This window comes from Poromitra crassiceps (genome assembly GCF_964638095.1).
Source record: "Poromitra crassiceps genome assembly, chromosome: 2".
Classification (NCBI taxonomy): Eukaryota; Metazoa; Chordata; class Actinopteri; order Beryciformes; family Melamphaidae; genus Poromitra; species Poromitra crassiceps.
Genome location: NC_139624.1, coordinates 88,435,355 through 88,452,572, shown reverse-complemented (window position 1 = coordinate 88,452,572; position 17,218 = coordinate 88,435,355). Strand labels below are relative to the sequence as shown.

At 44.9% G+C, this 17,218-nt stretch overlaps 1 protein-coding gene across 3 annotated transcripts in view; it reads left to right on the top strand.

The window, feature by feature from the left end:
* The window catches only part of vps41 (VPS41 subunit of HOPS complex), a 43,761-nt gene extending 29,281 nt beyond the window's left edge, over window positions 1–14,480 (top strand). For all 3 annotated transcript variants that reach the window (XM_083653676.1, XM_083653675.1, XM_083653677.1), the window contains exons 14-28: window positions 7,735–7,853; window positions 8,020–8,101; window positions 8,198–8,290; window positions 8,439–8,566; window positions 8,926–9,070; window positions 11,151–11,192; window positions 11,287–11,337; window positions 11,425–11,562; window positions 11,666–11,720; window positions 11,804–11,944; window positions 12,733–12,869; window positions 13,563–13,662; window positions 13,749–13,793; window positions 13,886–13,965; window positions 14,173–14,480. In XM_083653676.1, the coding sequence (XP_083509802.1) occupies window positions 7,735–7,853; window positions 8,020–8,101; window positions 8,198–8,290; window positions 8,439–8,566; window positions 8,926–9,070; window positions 11,151–11,192; window positions 11,287–11,337; window positions 11,425–11,562; window positions 11,666–11,720; window positions 11,804–11,944; window positions 12,733–12,869; window positions 13,563–13,662; window positions 13,749–13,793; window positions 13,886–13,965; window positions 14,173–14,256 (1,440 nt within the window). In that variant the 3' untranslated portion in view covers window positions 14,257–14,480. The remainder of the gene's footprint in view (window positions 1–7,734; window positions 7,854–8,019; window positions 8,102–8,197; window positions 8,291–8,438; window positions 8,567–8,925; window positions 9,071–11,150; window positions 11,193–11,286; window positions 11,338–11,424; window positions 11,563–11,665; window positions 11,721–11,803; window positions 11,945–12,732; window positions 12,870–13,562; window positions 13,663–13,748; window positions 13,794–13,885; window positions 13,966–14,172) is intronic.
* The last annotated feature ends 2,738 nt before the right edge of the window (window positions 14,481–17,218 follow it).

The following is a 17,218-nucleotide window of genomic DNA, read 5'->3' as shown; positions in this document are numbered from 1 at the left end:
ACAATCAGCAGCCAAGACAATCAGTAAAGTACAGTAACAAAAACATGAACATAAACCATAAAGTGCCAAAGGTGGAGAGATTCAACCTTGTGAACAGGAGCAAACCAAGGAGGCACTCTCCATTTTACTCAACAATAATTTAAAACTAGCAAGGGGGATCAAGCTGGACAGCTTCAGACTCTGCTGTAGCGTGTTCCAGGTGGAGGGGGCAGAGTAGGAGAACACCTTTTTACCACGCTCAGTACGGACTGAGAGGATGGAGTAAGTGATTAAGTCCTGGGTGCGTAGGCTATAGCCTATATACAGTATAGACTGTTTGCGAAATAGATGGGCAGATAAGTAAGTAAGTGGGCAGCAGACATGGGATGGATTTGTAAATGAAAATGTATCGGTGCAAAGTTCTGCGCATGGAGAGAGATGACCAGTTGACTAAGGAACACGGCTGGACTGCAATGTATTCTTACCGGTGCAATGGCCGGTGGGCCGCTCGCTAGTGGGCCGGTCAGGTTGGTGAAAAAGTATGTATTATGTATTTGATTGGGCCGGTAGCGGCCCAATCAACATTATCTGTGCTGTTTACAACAAGCTCTGTGGCCATTAGTATCTGTTTCTGGGTGTACGAGGCGTACCTGAAGGCACCATGAGGGGCTCACCCACTCTTTAACGTGCAGAGCGAAGTAGACGCTCAATGGATTTTACGTGCAGATAGCGCGACTACGCTTCCTCAAAGTGCGGATGGCGTGACCGCAGTCCATTCAGGCGTCAATAATGAATGATTGGGCTAAACTCCTGCAGCCCACCAGACAGAAGGGAGAGGAGGCTGGCCAACGAGACTCTTGACAACCAATGACAGCTCGAATGAGATTCACACACATGGACTACTTCCTCATCCATTTTCCTTCATGTTTGACGGGGGGAAATTACAAGTGTAGAGACTGGAGGCACATTGGCACAAAGGGACACAACAAAATAGTAAGTTTTGTGTTACGTGGTTTGAATGCAGACAACAGCTGTTGCTCGTTGAGACATCAAAGGAAAAAGACGTGGACAGCTCTTGCTCGCTCTCTTTCGTTCTCTCTCTCTCCATCTTTATCAGACAACAATTGGGAGGAGAGAGAGTCTCCTCCCAATTGTTGTCTGATAAAGATGGACTGAAATCTGTGGGAATGTGTTGGTTTTGAATGTAGTCTGTTCTATCATGTAGCCTATCACACCATTCTTGCATACTGTATCTTGTTTTTGTTAAAATGGTATGTGCTAATGTGTAGCCTACAGAGCAAAATAGTCAAATTGTGTGTGTGTGTGTGTGTGTGTGTGTGTGTGTGTGTGTGTGTGTGTGTGTGTGTGTGTGAGAGTGTGTGTGTGTGAGAGAGAGAGAGTGAGTGAGTGATACAGAAGGTTTTGCATCAGGCAAGTGTCGTTTGGTTTGGGTTTGGTTTTAGTTTAGTTTTATAGTTTCACCTATAACAATACTGATTCCTAGTGGTAGGGAGGGACGCCAACATGACAACAATCAATACACTTGTATTTGCGTTAAAAGAAATCAGTGTTGTTATGTTTAGTACTGTACTTATGTCTATTTAATAAGTAAACGTGGAGTTCTCACTGGGCACGTTTATTCAATGCTGCAACATCATTACGCCTAAAACCCCTAGACCAGGTCATAACATGTGGCTTTATAAGTAAATCCTCAACCCATGTGAAGCGAGCGCAAGCTCGAAAAATTGGGCCGATTCGAAATTGTGGGCCTGTCTGACACATGGCAGGTAGCTTTTTTGGTCCCAGTCCAGCCCTGCTAAGGAATACAGAGTAGAGTGATGTGTAAGGGGTTTGCAGCCCGTTATAAATCTCAGCACGCCATGATAAACAGCATCCAGCAGATGGACACAATTAGCAGACGCATTCATGTAGCCTCCAGAACATCACCATAGTCCAAAAGAGGCAAGAAGGTGGCAGCAACCAATCGTCTCCTTGCATTAAAGGAGAAACGAGATTTATTCCTAAAGAAGAAACCCAGTTTCAATCTTAGTTTCTTTAGAAGATTATCAATGTGAAGTTTAAAAAGGAAAAGCCATCATCAATTAAAATGCCTAAGTATTTATAAGAAGACACAAGCTCAATAGGGGTACCTAGGGCTTTTTTCTTATTAGAAAAAAGCATGGCTTTGGTTTTGTCTGTGTTTAACACCAATTTGAGGTGATACAGGTGTGACTGTAAGACATCAAAAGCAGACTGCAGACATTCAAAAGCAAGAGCAACAGTGCTCCCACAACAGTATAAAATGGTATCGTCCGCATAAAGATGAACAGAAGCTTTAATATTTTGCCCAATAACATTCATCTAAATGATAAAAAAGGGTCGGGCCTAAAACCGAACCTTGCGGCACACCATTAGAGACATTAAGCATACTGGAGGAGAGATCACCAAACTGCACACACTGTTTACGGTTAGACAGATAATTTGCAAACCAACCAGTTGCTTGAGCTGACAGACCAATATCTAACAGGCACTGAGATAAGATATGGTCAATGGTGTCAAATGCTTTAGACAGGGTCAATAAAAAATGCAGCACAATGATTTTTCTTGTCTAAAGCAACCACAATATCACGTTATCATCATCATAACAACTTTAACAGCAGCAGTCACTGTTCTGTGCTGCTTCCTAAAGCCAGATTGAAGAGAGGATAGAATGACATTTGAACACAAGAAATCCTTGATTTGGTCATTTACTAGCCTTTCAAGGACCTTGGCTAGAATAGAAAGCTTGGTCACCACCTTTCAAAAGTGGCCATGAGGATTAGCTCATTTAGATATAAGGAGACCCATATTCCCAATGGCACAGCAATTAAAGTTTAGACAATTGGAAAAGATACAGGGGCTAGGGAATAGACAAATGGTAGTCTGCTGTTCACATAGGCTATCCCTTGAAAGGCAAGGTTCAATAGTTACCTGTGCCTCTGCACCACTGAGACTTTAAAGTAAGCATCCTTCAGGTCTAGTGTGATGAACCTGTTGCCAGTCTGCACCAATTCCACTCGTTTGTTCACTGTAACAATTCAGTATGTCCTCTGTGTGATGTGACATTGAGTGGGTACAGACCATTTACATGTCCTCCAGAGGAACTACAGGAATAGTCTTTCTGTTTCTGTTCATGGACTTCCCTGAACAGGGTCTCCACGTCCTCTGGCAAGGTCATGACAGACTCTTATTCCTGTGAATGAAGTGGGATGCAACGAAACTGGAGTGGATAGCCCTTTTTACCATCGTGGTAAAGTCCTACCCTCTCGCCCCGCTGCCACAAAACAACTTCTGCCTGCTGTCCCCGCGCACCACCTCAACCCCTCTTGGGCTACCTTGGCCAAGGCTAGCCCAGCCCCCCCAGGCAAAGCGGACCACTTCACAGCGTCCATGTACCAGAAAGTGTACAGATCAGCAGGACAATCAGTGAGTACTGTCAATGTTGTCACCCTGCTAGCAGCCTACCAAGCTGAGCTCTTCCAAGACATGGGGCTCATGCTTGATAAAGGTGCTCCTGACATCGCTATCTGGAAGGAGATGTGTGTCGTCACCGACCTCATCCTAAGTGCATCCAGGGGAGCGGTGCAGGGCTGCGGCCGTGTCATGGGCCTAGCGGTGGCAGGAGAGAGAGCCCTCTGGCTTAATCTCACATGGACAAACAGGCCATAATGAACTCACCCTACGACCCGACCAAGGCTAGGGGTTTGTTTGGCGATGCAACAAACGAGTGACATGAGGAAGCAGCAGGGAGAGGCACTGAACCTGTCTCCCCCGCAAAGCGGTCCCCTTCCCGCGGTCCCCTACCCGCGAGGGATTTGCCGCGGTGGCCGAGAAGGGACGCGGCGGCTATCCAAAGGGGCCCAAACCCAGACGGCGAGCACCCCACAACCTCAACAGCGTGGGGGCCAGCAAAAGAAGTGGCCTAAGAATCCCTGGGTTCTGACCACTGTCACAAAGGGTTACAGGCTCCAGTTTGCGATGAAACCGCCCTCCTTCAATGGAGTGCAAGCCTCGGAGGTGACAGGGGAGGCGGCCCAGGCTCTGGAGGACGAAATCTCGTCTCTCCTAGACAAGGGCGCAGTGCGAATTGTACCGGAGGGGGAGAGAAATACAGGGTTTTACTCCCGTTATTTTCTCATCCCAAAGAAAGGAGGCTCGCTACGTCCTATCCTGGATTTGCGTATCCTCAACTCACACCTCCGAAAGTACAAGTTCAGGATGCTCACGCACAACGTGCTGTTCCGCTCGATTCAACGGGGCGACTGGTTCACGTCAGTCGATTTGCAAGATGCTTATTTCCACATAAGCATCTGCCCGGGTCACAGGAAATTTCGGAGGTTCGCCTTCAGAGGCATAGCCTACGAATTTCAGACTCTACCGTTTGGGCTATCACTAGCTCCCAGAGTGTTCAGCAAATGTGTGGAGGCAGCCTTGAACCCGATGCGAGCCAAGGGCATCAGGGTGCTGGCCTATCTAGACGATTTCCTGCTATGTGCACCGAGCAAAGAGGAATCTGAGAGAGACACTCAGACACTTATGAACAGGCTAAACAGCTTGGGGTTCAGTGTCAATCACGCAAAGAGCGTGTTGTCTCCCACTCAAAATATTGTGTATTTAGGACTCGAGCTAAACACTGTTTTGTTTCGAGCTTTCCTGTCACAAGCACGGGTGGAAACTTTTGGCCAGCACCTGGCACTGTTTCACCGGAGGAGCCCGGTTTCGTTACAGGTCTGCCTCTGCATGACGGGGCTCATGGCATTGGTCATTTCAGTAGTGCCTCAGGGTTTACTGAAAATGAGAGCTCTCCAGAGGTGGGTGTCCTCACTACGCCTAGACGTGCGTCGTCACCTGAGGCGACTAGTGGAGGTTTCCCCGGAGTGCCTCACGGCCCTTCGTCCATGGCAGGACCCGGAGGTGTTTACCACCGGTGTCCCCATGGGGACGATTGTGTTGAGAAAGACTGTGATGACAGACGCCTCACTCACGGGGGGGGGGGGGGGGTGTTCGAGGGCAGGGCCGTCAATGGGACATGGCCCCCCGAACTCCGTCTGGCTCACATAAAAAACTGTCAGCGGTCTTCCTAGCCCTGAAACAGTTCCTCCCCTTCTTGGGGAAGTGTCATGTGTTAGTCAGGTCAGACAACACGACAACGGTGGCATACATAAACAGCCAAGGGAGCACTCGCTCCCTGAAGTTGCACACGCTGGCCCAGAGCCTGATCATGTGGAGCAGCGAGCACCTGTTATCACTGCGAGCGATTCACCTCCCGGGTGTCCAGAACAGCGGGGCGGATCTGCTCTCCAGGGGAAATCTCCTCTACGGAGAGTGGAGACTCAACCCCCGGGTATGCCACCAGGTGTGGGAGAGATTCGTTCAAGCATCCGTAGATCTCTTCGCATCGAAAGAAAACACACAATGTCCGCTATTCTTTTCCATGAGAGGCGCGGGTGCGTCACTGGGGATAGACGCGCTGGCCCAGCAGTGGCCAGACGTGTTGCTGTATGCATTTCCCCCGATCAGCCTCATCTCCCCGGTGTTGCTCCGGGTGAGAGAGCAACGGCTATCACTGATACTGATAGCCCCATATTGGCCGAGCAGACCCTGGATACCGGAGTTGATACGTCTCCTCCGAGGGCAGCCATGGCCTCTGCCGTTACGCAGGGACTTAGTGTCCCAAGCGAACGGGCAGGTGTTTCATCCCCACATCGAGCGGCTGGCTCTATGGGCTTGGCCCGTGAAAGGATGAATTTGGAACAGTTGGGTCTCCCTCAAGCGGTGATCGAAACTATCCAGAGCGCTAGAGCGCCTTCTACGCGGTCCTTGTGTGGCAACAAGTGGCGCGTATTTGAGAAATGGTGTGAGGACAAATCGGTTACTCCGTTCCAGTGTTCTGTCCGGGAGCTGCTGTGCTTCTTGCAGGACTTAAAGGATGGGGGCAGAGCTTTCTCCACCATAAAAGTCTATCTGGCCGCTATCTCTGCCTGTCACTTAGACATAGGAGATATGCAGATTGCACAGCATAAACGTGTCAAGAAGTTTATGAAGGGAGCACGCTACTTACAACCAGTTCGTAAGCATTTGGTTCCTTCTTGGGATTTGCCTACCATATTGGAGGCACTCTCTAGCCGGCCCTTTGAACCTTTGGAGAGTGTGGGGTTAAGGCTCCTCTCTCTTAAGACTATCCTTCTGCTGGCGTTAACTTCAACAAAGCAGATAATTGAGTTGCACGCGCTGTCCGTGCATGAGTCTTGCTTACGCTTCACCCCGAACTGGGGGAAGATAGTGCTACGCCCTAACCCGGCCTTCGTGCCTAAAGTTAGAGACTCGGCGTATAGCTGTGCCACGCTGGAGCTTCAGGCTTTCCATCCTCCACCTTTCACGGGGGAGGAGGAGGCTCGGCTTAACCTGCTTTGTCCAGTCAGAGCGTTACGCTTCTATGTGGACAGGTCTAGGGGAATACAGGAAAAGCAGCCAGCTTTTCGTATCTTGGGGGCCCCCGCGTAAAGGGGGGCCCCTGACGTGCCAGCGTCTATCACACTGGGTGGTGGAGGGCATCGTCCTGGCTTACGAGAGCCGTGGACTGAGACCTCCTGAGGGCCTGCAGGCCCATTCCACCAGAGACATGGCCACCTCATGGGCCCTTTTTCAAGGTGTCGCTTTGAGGGACATATGTGCTGCCGCCAGCTGGGCATCCCCACATACTTTCATGCGGTTCTACCGCCTGGACGTCACAGAGCCTTCTGTGGCTCATTCGGTCCTGAGTGTGGGGTCTGGCTAACTGTGTGCTGAAGTCCACAGGTTGGGATCGGGGATTCAACCTGTCACAGGTTATGGTCAGGTGAGCTTCGGAGCATGCAATCCGGGAGTGGGCCATATCTCCCATAGGTGAGACACCGAATGAGAGATGAAATGGAACGTAAGGTTACTTGACGTAACCCCGGTTCTATGAATCTCGAGTGAGGTGTCTCACAACACTGCCCTTCTTGCAAAAGTTGTGGTACGTGGAAGAGAGCCTTATGGAATGACTTCCGCGGCACTATATAGAGGGCCGGCCCGTCCCGTATCACCTGTAAGGTGATTGGTCTGCCGGTTCGCAGACGTGGTGCAATTGGAGCTTCCATAAGTCGATCACGCGGAGGGCGTTCCCATAGGTGAGACACCTCACTCGAGATTCATACAACCGGGGTTACGTCAAGGAACCTTGCGCTTTTCACAGTTGAATTAGAATTTGTCCACTTGAGTCGTACTGATAAGTGAAATTTTGGGCTTTGGCCCACTAAGAATGTTCTGCTTTTTGCCGTTTTTGTCCAGAAATAGAGTCAAGATGTGCTTGAATTATAACAATAACCATTTTAATGAATTCGTTGGGTCAAAATTATATGGAAAAATGTGTTAATTTGTCTCTATGTTGTTTACTTCAAAAGTTATGCTATTTTCAAGATAGGTGTAATAAAGGGTTAAAAATGAACCCCCTGGGACATTATTTCAGCCCGTTACCTGGCAGAATCTTAAAATAGACACTTCAAGGATTAAGATAAAAACAGGTGGTGAAAAAAAGCCACACTATGCGCGTGGACCAATTATTCCATCTGGACTAATTAGGAATTCTGCAAAGGGTCACTTATCATCACTTGTCATTCTGCAATTACTGTATAAAGATTTCATAAGTGAAGAATAAAATGTGATGTCCTATTAATGCAGATGTAACTTTCACAGGAGGCGCTGATGGCCGCAGAGATCAGCTTCAAAAATATTAAGCGGCATGCAGTTCAGAAAATTGGAATGGCTTACATCAATCACTTAGTGGAGAAAGGAGATTATGACAGTGCTGCGAGGTAGGCTTTACATAGCAGATTCACATTCCAATTTATTTTAATTGACTATACAACAGTGAGTATGATGCACCGCTAACACTGCAAACAACAACAACAACGAAACATCCAAACATGATGATTGTTTATGTTCCATCTGAATGATTCATGTTTTTTTTCTCCAATTCAGGAAGTGTCAAAAGGTTCTTGGGAAAAACATGGAACTGTGGGAGAATGAAGTATACAGGTTCAAGACCATTGGCCAGTTGAAGGTAGGGCAGGATGGCTATGGTTTAAGTGTTCAACCAATAGTATCAGTCTCCCATCAATATTGTGCCACGTCACATTCTGCCTCTCTCCCATCCCAGGCCATCAGTCAGTATTTGCCCAGAGGGGATTTGCGTCTCAGACCAGCCATCTATGAAATGATCTTGCACGACTTTCTCAAAACAGATTATGAGGTACTTTGTCCCCACATAGTCCTGATTATGAGGTACTTTGTCCCCACATACTGTAGTCTTGACGTTGTCTGACCGATCCAGTGTTTAATCCAGCGCTTGATAAACGTCAGCTGACGGTTCGGTCGACTCTCTGTGTTTTCCTGCAAAGGGTTTCGCCACATTGATCCGCGAATGGCCAGGAGAGCTCTACAACAACATGGCCATTGTTCAGGCGGTCACTGACCACTTGAAGAGGGACCCCACTAACAGCACACTGCTCACCACACTGGCTGAACTGTAAGTGAGATGACTTGAACATAACTAGCAAAAAAAAAAGGGGAAATCCGCGCCTCAGCCGACGAACGTTGCAGACTCGTGCTTCTCAGACCAGGGACAACTGATTCAAATTGAGAGATGAGATCTGGAGCTAACAGGTGGGAGAGTGTCTTCCTCAGAGTCAAACCTCAGGTTTGACTCTGAGGAAGACACGTTTAGTGTCGAAACGTTAGTCATTATTTGTTGCACCTATTAAATTTGCTAAAATTGACTGTTTGCTCCAGATCTCATCTCTCAATTTGAACATAACTAGCCTCATAGTAAAGCAACACCAAATTGGAATAATTGTATTTGTTGTTGGCCTGTTTTTGCCGTTGCAGGTACACATATGACCAACGGTATGACAGAGCCTTGGAGATCTATCTGAGACTGAGGCACAAAGATGTTTACCAGCTGATCCACAAACACAACCTCTTCTCATCCATAGAAGACAAGATTGTACTCCTCATGGACTTTGACAAAGAGGTAATACGACTGAACATTAGGGGTGTCAAAAATAATCGATTATAAGATGCATCGCGATGCGGACGTGCACGATTCTGCATCGATTAACAAATATCAAAAATCGATTATTTTTTTATTTTTTTATTTTTTTATTTTTATTTTTTTAATCAAATAAAAAAGAATGTAAGTACATGCAGTTGTTTATTTTAATTATGGATCATAATACAATGCAATTCCAAATGCACTTTTATTTTAAAAGTAGCCACACAGTGAGAAAAAAGAAAGTGAGAAAAAATAAATCATGTATTGCGGAAAAAAGTGATGCATCGATTTAAGATGCATCGTGATGCATCGCGATGCATCGTGATGCATCGTTTAATCGAATCGAATCGTTGACACATGAATCGTAATCGAATCGAATCGTGAGGCCAGTGAAGATTCACAGCCCTACTGAACATGGGCTGAAAACATACAGTATAACATATATATATATATATATATATATATATATATACAGTATATATATATATATAACATGTATATTAACTCATTGAGTGCCAGCCACTTTTGGAGAACGGACGCTCCCAGTGCCAGAGTTTCAGAGCGTTTTCAGTGATTTCTCGAGGCCCACAGAATATTGTGTGATATTACTATGTAAACACTGAACACGCACAAAGAACGATGAGACTCTATTCTATCATCTGCAAAAAAAAGTTTATTGATCCCATTTTCCGTTCTTTAGTTATGAGCCGGAGAAGATAGCTTGATTCATCCAAAAAAAGCAATTTTTTTCTAGAAGCTGAGATAATTGGCCTTTTGTGAAATTAATCATTTCAAGCACATCACTGACTCTGAAGCTAATCTTTTCTAATGTAGTCACACCTCAAAAATAATTTCCTTCAATAAAACAGTTTAGGCCAGGGAATTTTGTTTGGCAGAATAGTATTTTTAGCTACAACCAGCAGCGCTGGCCCCTGCGTGCGCTGCTGGTTGCAGCTTCTTGCTGGTTTTGATTTGCTGCTGGTGGGTATCGGATATTCTGGCTTGCGTTTGTCAATCCTGTCCTGCTGCCTGGGTCTGTCTGGGTGTTGCGTGCTGCTCTGCGTGCCCCCCCCCCCCCCCCCCCGCCCCGCCCCGCCCCGCCTCGCCTCAACTGCACACTCCTCCTCCTGTCTGTGGTGGCTCTCTGCTGAGTTTGCTGTGCGCACAGTGAAGGGTGCGGAACAGCCAGGCTTTTTTACAGCGTTCCGCGTGTGTTTGTCACCGGCAACGATGCTTCCAGTTGAGAATAATAACAACTCCACGGTGTGGATGTGCAGATGTGCTGTCGCAACCGACACGGAGCGGCTCAATTGTGAGAGCAGATTGGCTGCTGCAGGCACAGCTGCAGTAACGTGCTTCAGCATATCGATGCATACGGATGCGATGCGATTTCCGTTTCCATAACGACTTCTTCTTTGTTTTTTCCTTGCCTTTCTGTTATGTGGAGAGCACTGTCGCCACCTAAGGGTTCTGTAAAATAGGTTAGACACATCCAATAGCTATAATATTTGTACATCAGAGGCAGAAGGCTTTGATCGACGCCCCACCGTCAAAAAACGCAATTGACGAACATGTCCGTCCTTGGCACTCTACGTTACTATTTGAAATGACGAACATGTCCGTCCTTGGCATTCAATGAGTTAATATCAAATTGTTCATGTCACTTTATAAGCTAGATGGTTTTTAAAGTCAAATAAATGAGATAGGCCTACACTGTCTGTGCTCACCCGAACCAAATAATTGACATAGAGCTTGGAACGGAGGTCAAAACTTTGACAAAAGTTTCAAGTCTCCAAAATGTCTGTTCCCTACTGCCATTAATAAATGTGTCACCAACCTTTTGAGCTCTTGAATATCTTTGTGAGTGCTCGTAAAGACAAATAAAGAAAATGTATTCTTATGATGTTCCTGTTGCAATCAAATCATCTGTCTATAATACTGCCATCCATCATTGCATATGGAGTGTAATAGTATTTTATAGCGCTGCTGCATCTCTCTAGTGAAACGCTGCTGGTCTATTTCTATCTGAATTATGTTTTCTCTTCACTTATGTTGTCAGAAAGCTGTCGACATGCTCCTGGACAACGAGGACAAGATATCGGTATGTGTACCTGGCTCGCCTTGGTCTTTCATCAAGTATATTGTAAAAATACACCGGGCGTCCACTGATCCTGCTTCTGTCTCCCCTGCTATAGACGGACCGAGTGGTGGAAGAACTAGGGGACAGGCCCGAGTATCTGCATGTGGTGAGCTGAGGCTAGTTTCCCCCCATGCGTTCACATTTGAATATTATAAATTCAGGTTTTCACTTAGCCAAGCATTTTTCTCTACAGTACCTCCACAAACTGTTCAAGCGGGACCATCACAAAGGCCAGAAGTACCATGAGAGACAGATTGGCCTCTATGCCGAGTACGACCGACCAAATCTCTTGCCTTTCCTGAGAGATAGCACCCACTGCCCGCTGGAAAAGGTTGGACATCATCAAACGAGACATCCGAGTTCCCAGAAGTTACACGACATGAGCTACAAATCATATCTCACTTCCTATCTCGCCGTCTTTCTGTCTCTCTCAGGCTCTTGAGATTTGTCAGCAGAGGAACTTTGTGGAGGAGACGGTCTTCCTACTCAGTGAGTGTTAATTAATTTCCGCTTGCTTAATGTTAAGTGCCTTTGAAATGATAGAGGAAGCTGATGGGACATGTTGCTTCCAGGCAGGATGGGGAACTGCCGACGAGCTCTGCAGATGATCATGGAGGAGCTGGGGGATGTGGACAAGGCCATCGAGTTTGCCAAAGAGCAGGATGACGCCGAGCTGTGGGAGGATCTCATCTATTACTCCATTGACAAACCACGTATGTCTCCTGTCTAAAGCCCTGCCTGCATTTGTTTGTGCTTCTCTCTAGGGCTCGGCCATATGGTTGAAATCACTATCTCACTCACTAATATAATAAGGCGAGGGGTTGTGCAGCCCACAAGGCCGAGCTGCGTCTGCAAGAGACCTCGAGGGCGACCAACGAGGCACGGGAGAAATTAGTGCTGCCAGTTGAGCAGGCGAGCTGTGCTGGAAAATACTGGAAATTTCTAGTCATGAGGATTTTTCTCTATGGATATATATACAGTATATCATTATATCAGTGTAGGAATCTAGCCAGGGGCATCCCTCACACAAACAGCGCTGTTGCTCACACTACGCTTTAGCAAATTTATGCACTACCGGTAATTACTATTTTTTTTAATTGCACCCAACATTTTGTAAATCCCCCCAGTTTTGTAAATCCCCCCAGAGAGTGGGGGCAAAAGTTGCCCCAAAAATATATTTTTTATTTCCTACACTGCATGTATGCAAAATCACATTAAATCATGTTAATTAAATGAATGTTCATCTCATCGAACCAAATGGTAATGTCAGATGTGATGTCAAACACAACAGAAATATTCACTACCATACCTCATTTTATGTTTGTAATAAAAATTTGCTTGTCATCAATTTAGACAGCAGAAATGTGTCACAATATTAAAATATATTCATATATAATCACAATATGATTCCACTGAAAGACGATAAACGATAACATTGATTATATCGCTCTGCCCTACTCCTCTCTTTCTCTCCATTCTATTTCTTTATTTGTCTCTCCAGCATTCATCACTGGCCTCCTTAATAATATCGGGACACACGTGGATCCCATCCTCCTCATCCATCGCATAAAAGAGGGCATGGAGATACCAAACCTCAGAGATTCACTTGTCAAAATCCTTCAGGACTACAATCTGCAGGTTTGAGATGCTTGTCTTAGATTATCTTACATTATTGTCACTCAAGTAAAATCAATAAAGCGGCTAGCAGGTTTAATAATATCTGTGTCAGTATCTTGGGCTTAGATTATCTTTTACAGACAATTAAGTCCAACGTGATGTAAAGCCATTGAAATTAGAGGCAGCAAATTGTGAGAAATTACTATTCAATAAAAAAGGAGTTACGAAAAGGTTTCGCTGCTGCCTCCTCCACAATAGGTATGGCTTGTATTTTTGCTATCCCTATTGAAAACACTGTGTAATCACTATTAATTATTTCAATGCCACTGGCTTTTCTCTAGTAATATTGTTCTTGTTGTTCTTGTTGGTGCAGTTAACATCAAAATGCCCCCCTCATTTTCCACCCTGGCCCACATTCGTTTTAATTCGCTGGGGTCGCGACTGGTGTGATCCCATTGCAAGATGTCTTTAGTTATTACCTTGCTGTTCTCACCACCTCAATGCCCCCTCTAGCAACTCAGAAATCTGAACAGTTAAATCTCTAATGTAGCCACTGGCTGGTTGTTTGCGTTAAATAAATTATTTTATGGTGATGGTATTGTAACTGTAAGACTATGTCAGCATAGGAAAAGAGATGACTGCGTGTTGCCTTTAAATCAGTGATTTATAACAATCTTTTCCCCTGAAATGTGTTTTGTATTCTCATCTCTTAAGATTCTGCTGAGAGAGGGATGTAAGAAGATCCTGGTGGCTGACTCCCTCTCTCTGCTCCAGAAAATGCACCGGACACAAATGAGAGGAGTCCGGGTGGACGGTGGGTGCTTTTTTTATGTGGAAGCAGAAGTAACAGAGATAAAGTTATTTGAAACCGAACATAAAACAGTTGGTTTTCTTTTTCAGAGGAGAACATCTGCGAGTCGTGTCATGCTACAATATTACCGTCAGGTGAGCTCTCTGTGAAGTCTCCCTGTATATGTCACACTGCCTTTGTTAGATATTTATTGATCGTACATTCATGCTTTACATTTGTGTTTTAGATATGGCCAAGCCCTTTAGCGTGGTGGTGTTTCACTGCAGACACATGTTTCACAAAGAATGTTTACCATCTGCAGGAACAGTAAGTACCTGGTCTGATCTATATCTATAGCTTTCTCACTCACCCTGTTCATGTCCCTGACACAACTGCATAATTTATCTTTGTGTAATGTCAAGTTACATTCATCACATCTGCCCACCATTTTCCTCCCCAGTCTTTATTTTAGCAGAGATCTTTGACCAGGACAGGACTGTCTTGACTGTAACTTCCCCCTCTCCTCCCTCTCAGATTCCTGGGGTGCAGTTTTGTAACATCTGCAGTGCAAAGAAGAGGCGAGGCCCTGGAAGTGGCATCCTGGAGATGAAAAAGTAACGGGAACTTGTGCACACAACTTGTCTGATGCTTTTTCTCACCCCTATATCGCTGTTGTTTCATTGATCAATGAATATCACGTTCCCTCAGTCACCGAACCATACTCTTGCAAAATGCAAAAGATTTTTATTGGATTAGCTCTCTATCTGGATATCTAACAACTGTACAATGCAATATTTATTCTGCTTGCCACTAATTTGATTTGGTGATTAAATGAATGCAGATTGAAGAATAAAATGCTATCACATGAAAGCTATCTGTTTTCTATCTGATCATTGTCTCATCTGTAACACAACCCAGTTGATGTCAAGTGAATCAATTAAAAATGTATAAGTAGAACTAATTTAAACGTTTCCTCAGAGGTATTTCAGACATTTATAAACTCCCAATATAACGAGTGTACAGGCATATAACTGCATAATCTAGTACATTAAAACAATATTTGCATATTTGATTCATCAGAAGTGTTTGAAAAATCAATCACTAGAATCTAATGAAGAGCACTGTTCACAGCACACATATCTTGTCATTACATTTCAATCATGAGAGACCAGTGGGTAAAATTTAAGCTTTATTCACAAATGACATGGCAACTAGGCCTAATTCTATGGCATGGCAGCATAGCAACTGATTCTTTGGCGTAATGACTCCGTGGTAAGATGCCTCTCTTCTTGTGGTGAGAGAGGAGGGCATCTGCTCAGACTAGGATAGAGAATCCCCCCGGTAGGTAATTCTTCAGGAGTCAAGACGTTGGTGGTGGACTGGGGTGGGTGGGGCGAAACACAGCTTCAGAGGATGGGATACGATCAGCCCAGGTACAGCGACCATGAGGTGAAGGATCAGGGAAAGAGGATGATGACATGCTGACCATGGCTATAATATGTACTGCCACGTCATAGCCTCGCCAGTGACATTACCAACATATTGACATTGACACGGGCTGATTGGCTATTGAGGATGGGGCGATGAGTCAGGAGACACGTCATAAACATCACACTTGGATTACACTTGATTTATGTTGAGCGCTGATGCCTATTGTGATAATGAGGTAACATGACTGGTTCTCATGTTGAAACTAGGTCGAGACCAACATTAAAGATTTCATTCAATAAATTGAAGTTAAAGCAAGTTGGTTTACGGTTGGTGAGGGTTATAGGCGTATGCTATTTTGTGTGGATTGTTTAGTTTGTAGATTGTGATTGATTGTTGATTACCGGTAATTATATTTAGGTAGGTTTGTTATTGTAAAGTCCTTGAGACATGTTTTTGTGATGGACTAAATACTGTAGATGAACCTGAATTGACATATTTGTTCTTGTGAAATTAACTAGCATTTTTTTTTTTTTTACAATCGCACTGCTTTTTCTTTCACCCGATTTATCAATCTATCTCACTGATCAAGTTTATAATGGGCCTAAATAAAGTATTTGTTTTTGACTTTTCGACACAAAATTACGTCACATCCGCTGTTTCCCTCCGGAAGTACAGTTAATTTTTATTCACAGGAAAGAAAAAAAACAGCTGTTGTTGGAAAAAGAAAACATCAAAGTGAGTTTCATTGATGAATGTCGTTGTCTCATTGTTTAACTGATATTATGATCATGCTGACTACTCCCCAGGCCTTCTACTGTCTGTAGCTGCTGTTTTGACTGACTTGGAACAGCGATTCTCATTTCGCTCATTTGTTGCGAGTGGGCTAGCGTTAGCTCTCATCACTGTTGACTTCTATGCTAGCATATTAGCCACACACTTCGCTAAGCTAACTAACCATTTCTGTCTACTTAAAATCGCCTCATAGCTGTTGCTGACCTAACGTTAGCTAGGGATAACGTACATTTTCTAGTGACTGTTAAGGAATCTGTTGGATAATTAACAAAGGGATAATTTACAGGAAGATCGCACACTATGTGAACAGCTAGCAATCCAATTTGACTGCGATTTATTCCTGTTTACGTCCAATCTTAGCAAACCTTGTTGCTTGCTAGGCACTATAAGCCAGCCAATGCGATGGGGAAAGGCTCGTAAAAAGACCCAATATAACGTTAGCCTGCACACATATAATAAACCTTGCATTTACTTAACAGAGATTGCACACAGATTAATATTTTTTTGTAAAATCATTAAAGCATGTTCTCGACATACAGGAACTTCACATCACACGTAAACACTGCTGGATGTCAGGGCAAAAATTCGATAAATGTTATTGCACATTCATTGTAAGATTCAGTTATGTATGCACTGCTGACCAGACATTGTAATGCCCAACGTTGTAGTAGTGTGTTTAATTAATTTTGTCAATCTCTTTGACAGAATGCCAGCCCCAAAGAGAAGTTCAGCTTCTGATGATTCTCAAACCAAGATGAGGAAGTTGGATGAGGATGGGGAGGCTCTGCTATCAAAAACTGCACCAGCTACCAAGAACACATCCCATAAAACAGGAAATTCACAAGAAAGGACAGGAACCCCTCGAACCAAGAAAAAAGGATCTTCAGTGACGGAAGAAAATAAACCAGCTAAGTCTAGCCACTCTTCATCCAAACAGAGCTCCCCTCAAAAAGATTCCAGCAAAACCATGCCTGACCCGCCTGTCAAAAAAGCCAAGCTCATGAAAGCCACAAGTGCCTCCTGTGGAGCAGCTTCCCTGAAGAGACCAGCCAGCGTCTCACGAACAGCCTCCACAGAGTCAGATGATGAGCTAAGTAGTGACGGGAGCAAGATTGACTTCTTTAAAATAAGGGATGATGGAGACAAGGCCCGGTGCATCAAAAAATACTCAAACCGTGTGAGAGCCAAGCGCAAAGCTACTGAGTCATTGTCTGAGCCACAGGAGACTAGCCAGGCGTCATCAGACTCACCGACGGACCCTGTACAAATGGACCACAATTATGGTCAGTTTTCAACCTCTCCAGTTGTGGATGAGGCTAACAAAAATGAGAGCAAGGACTCTGTCTGTCAGGACTCT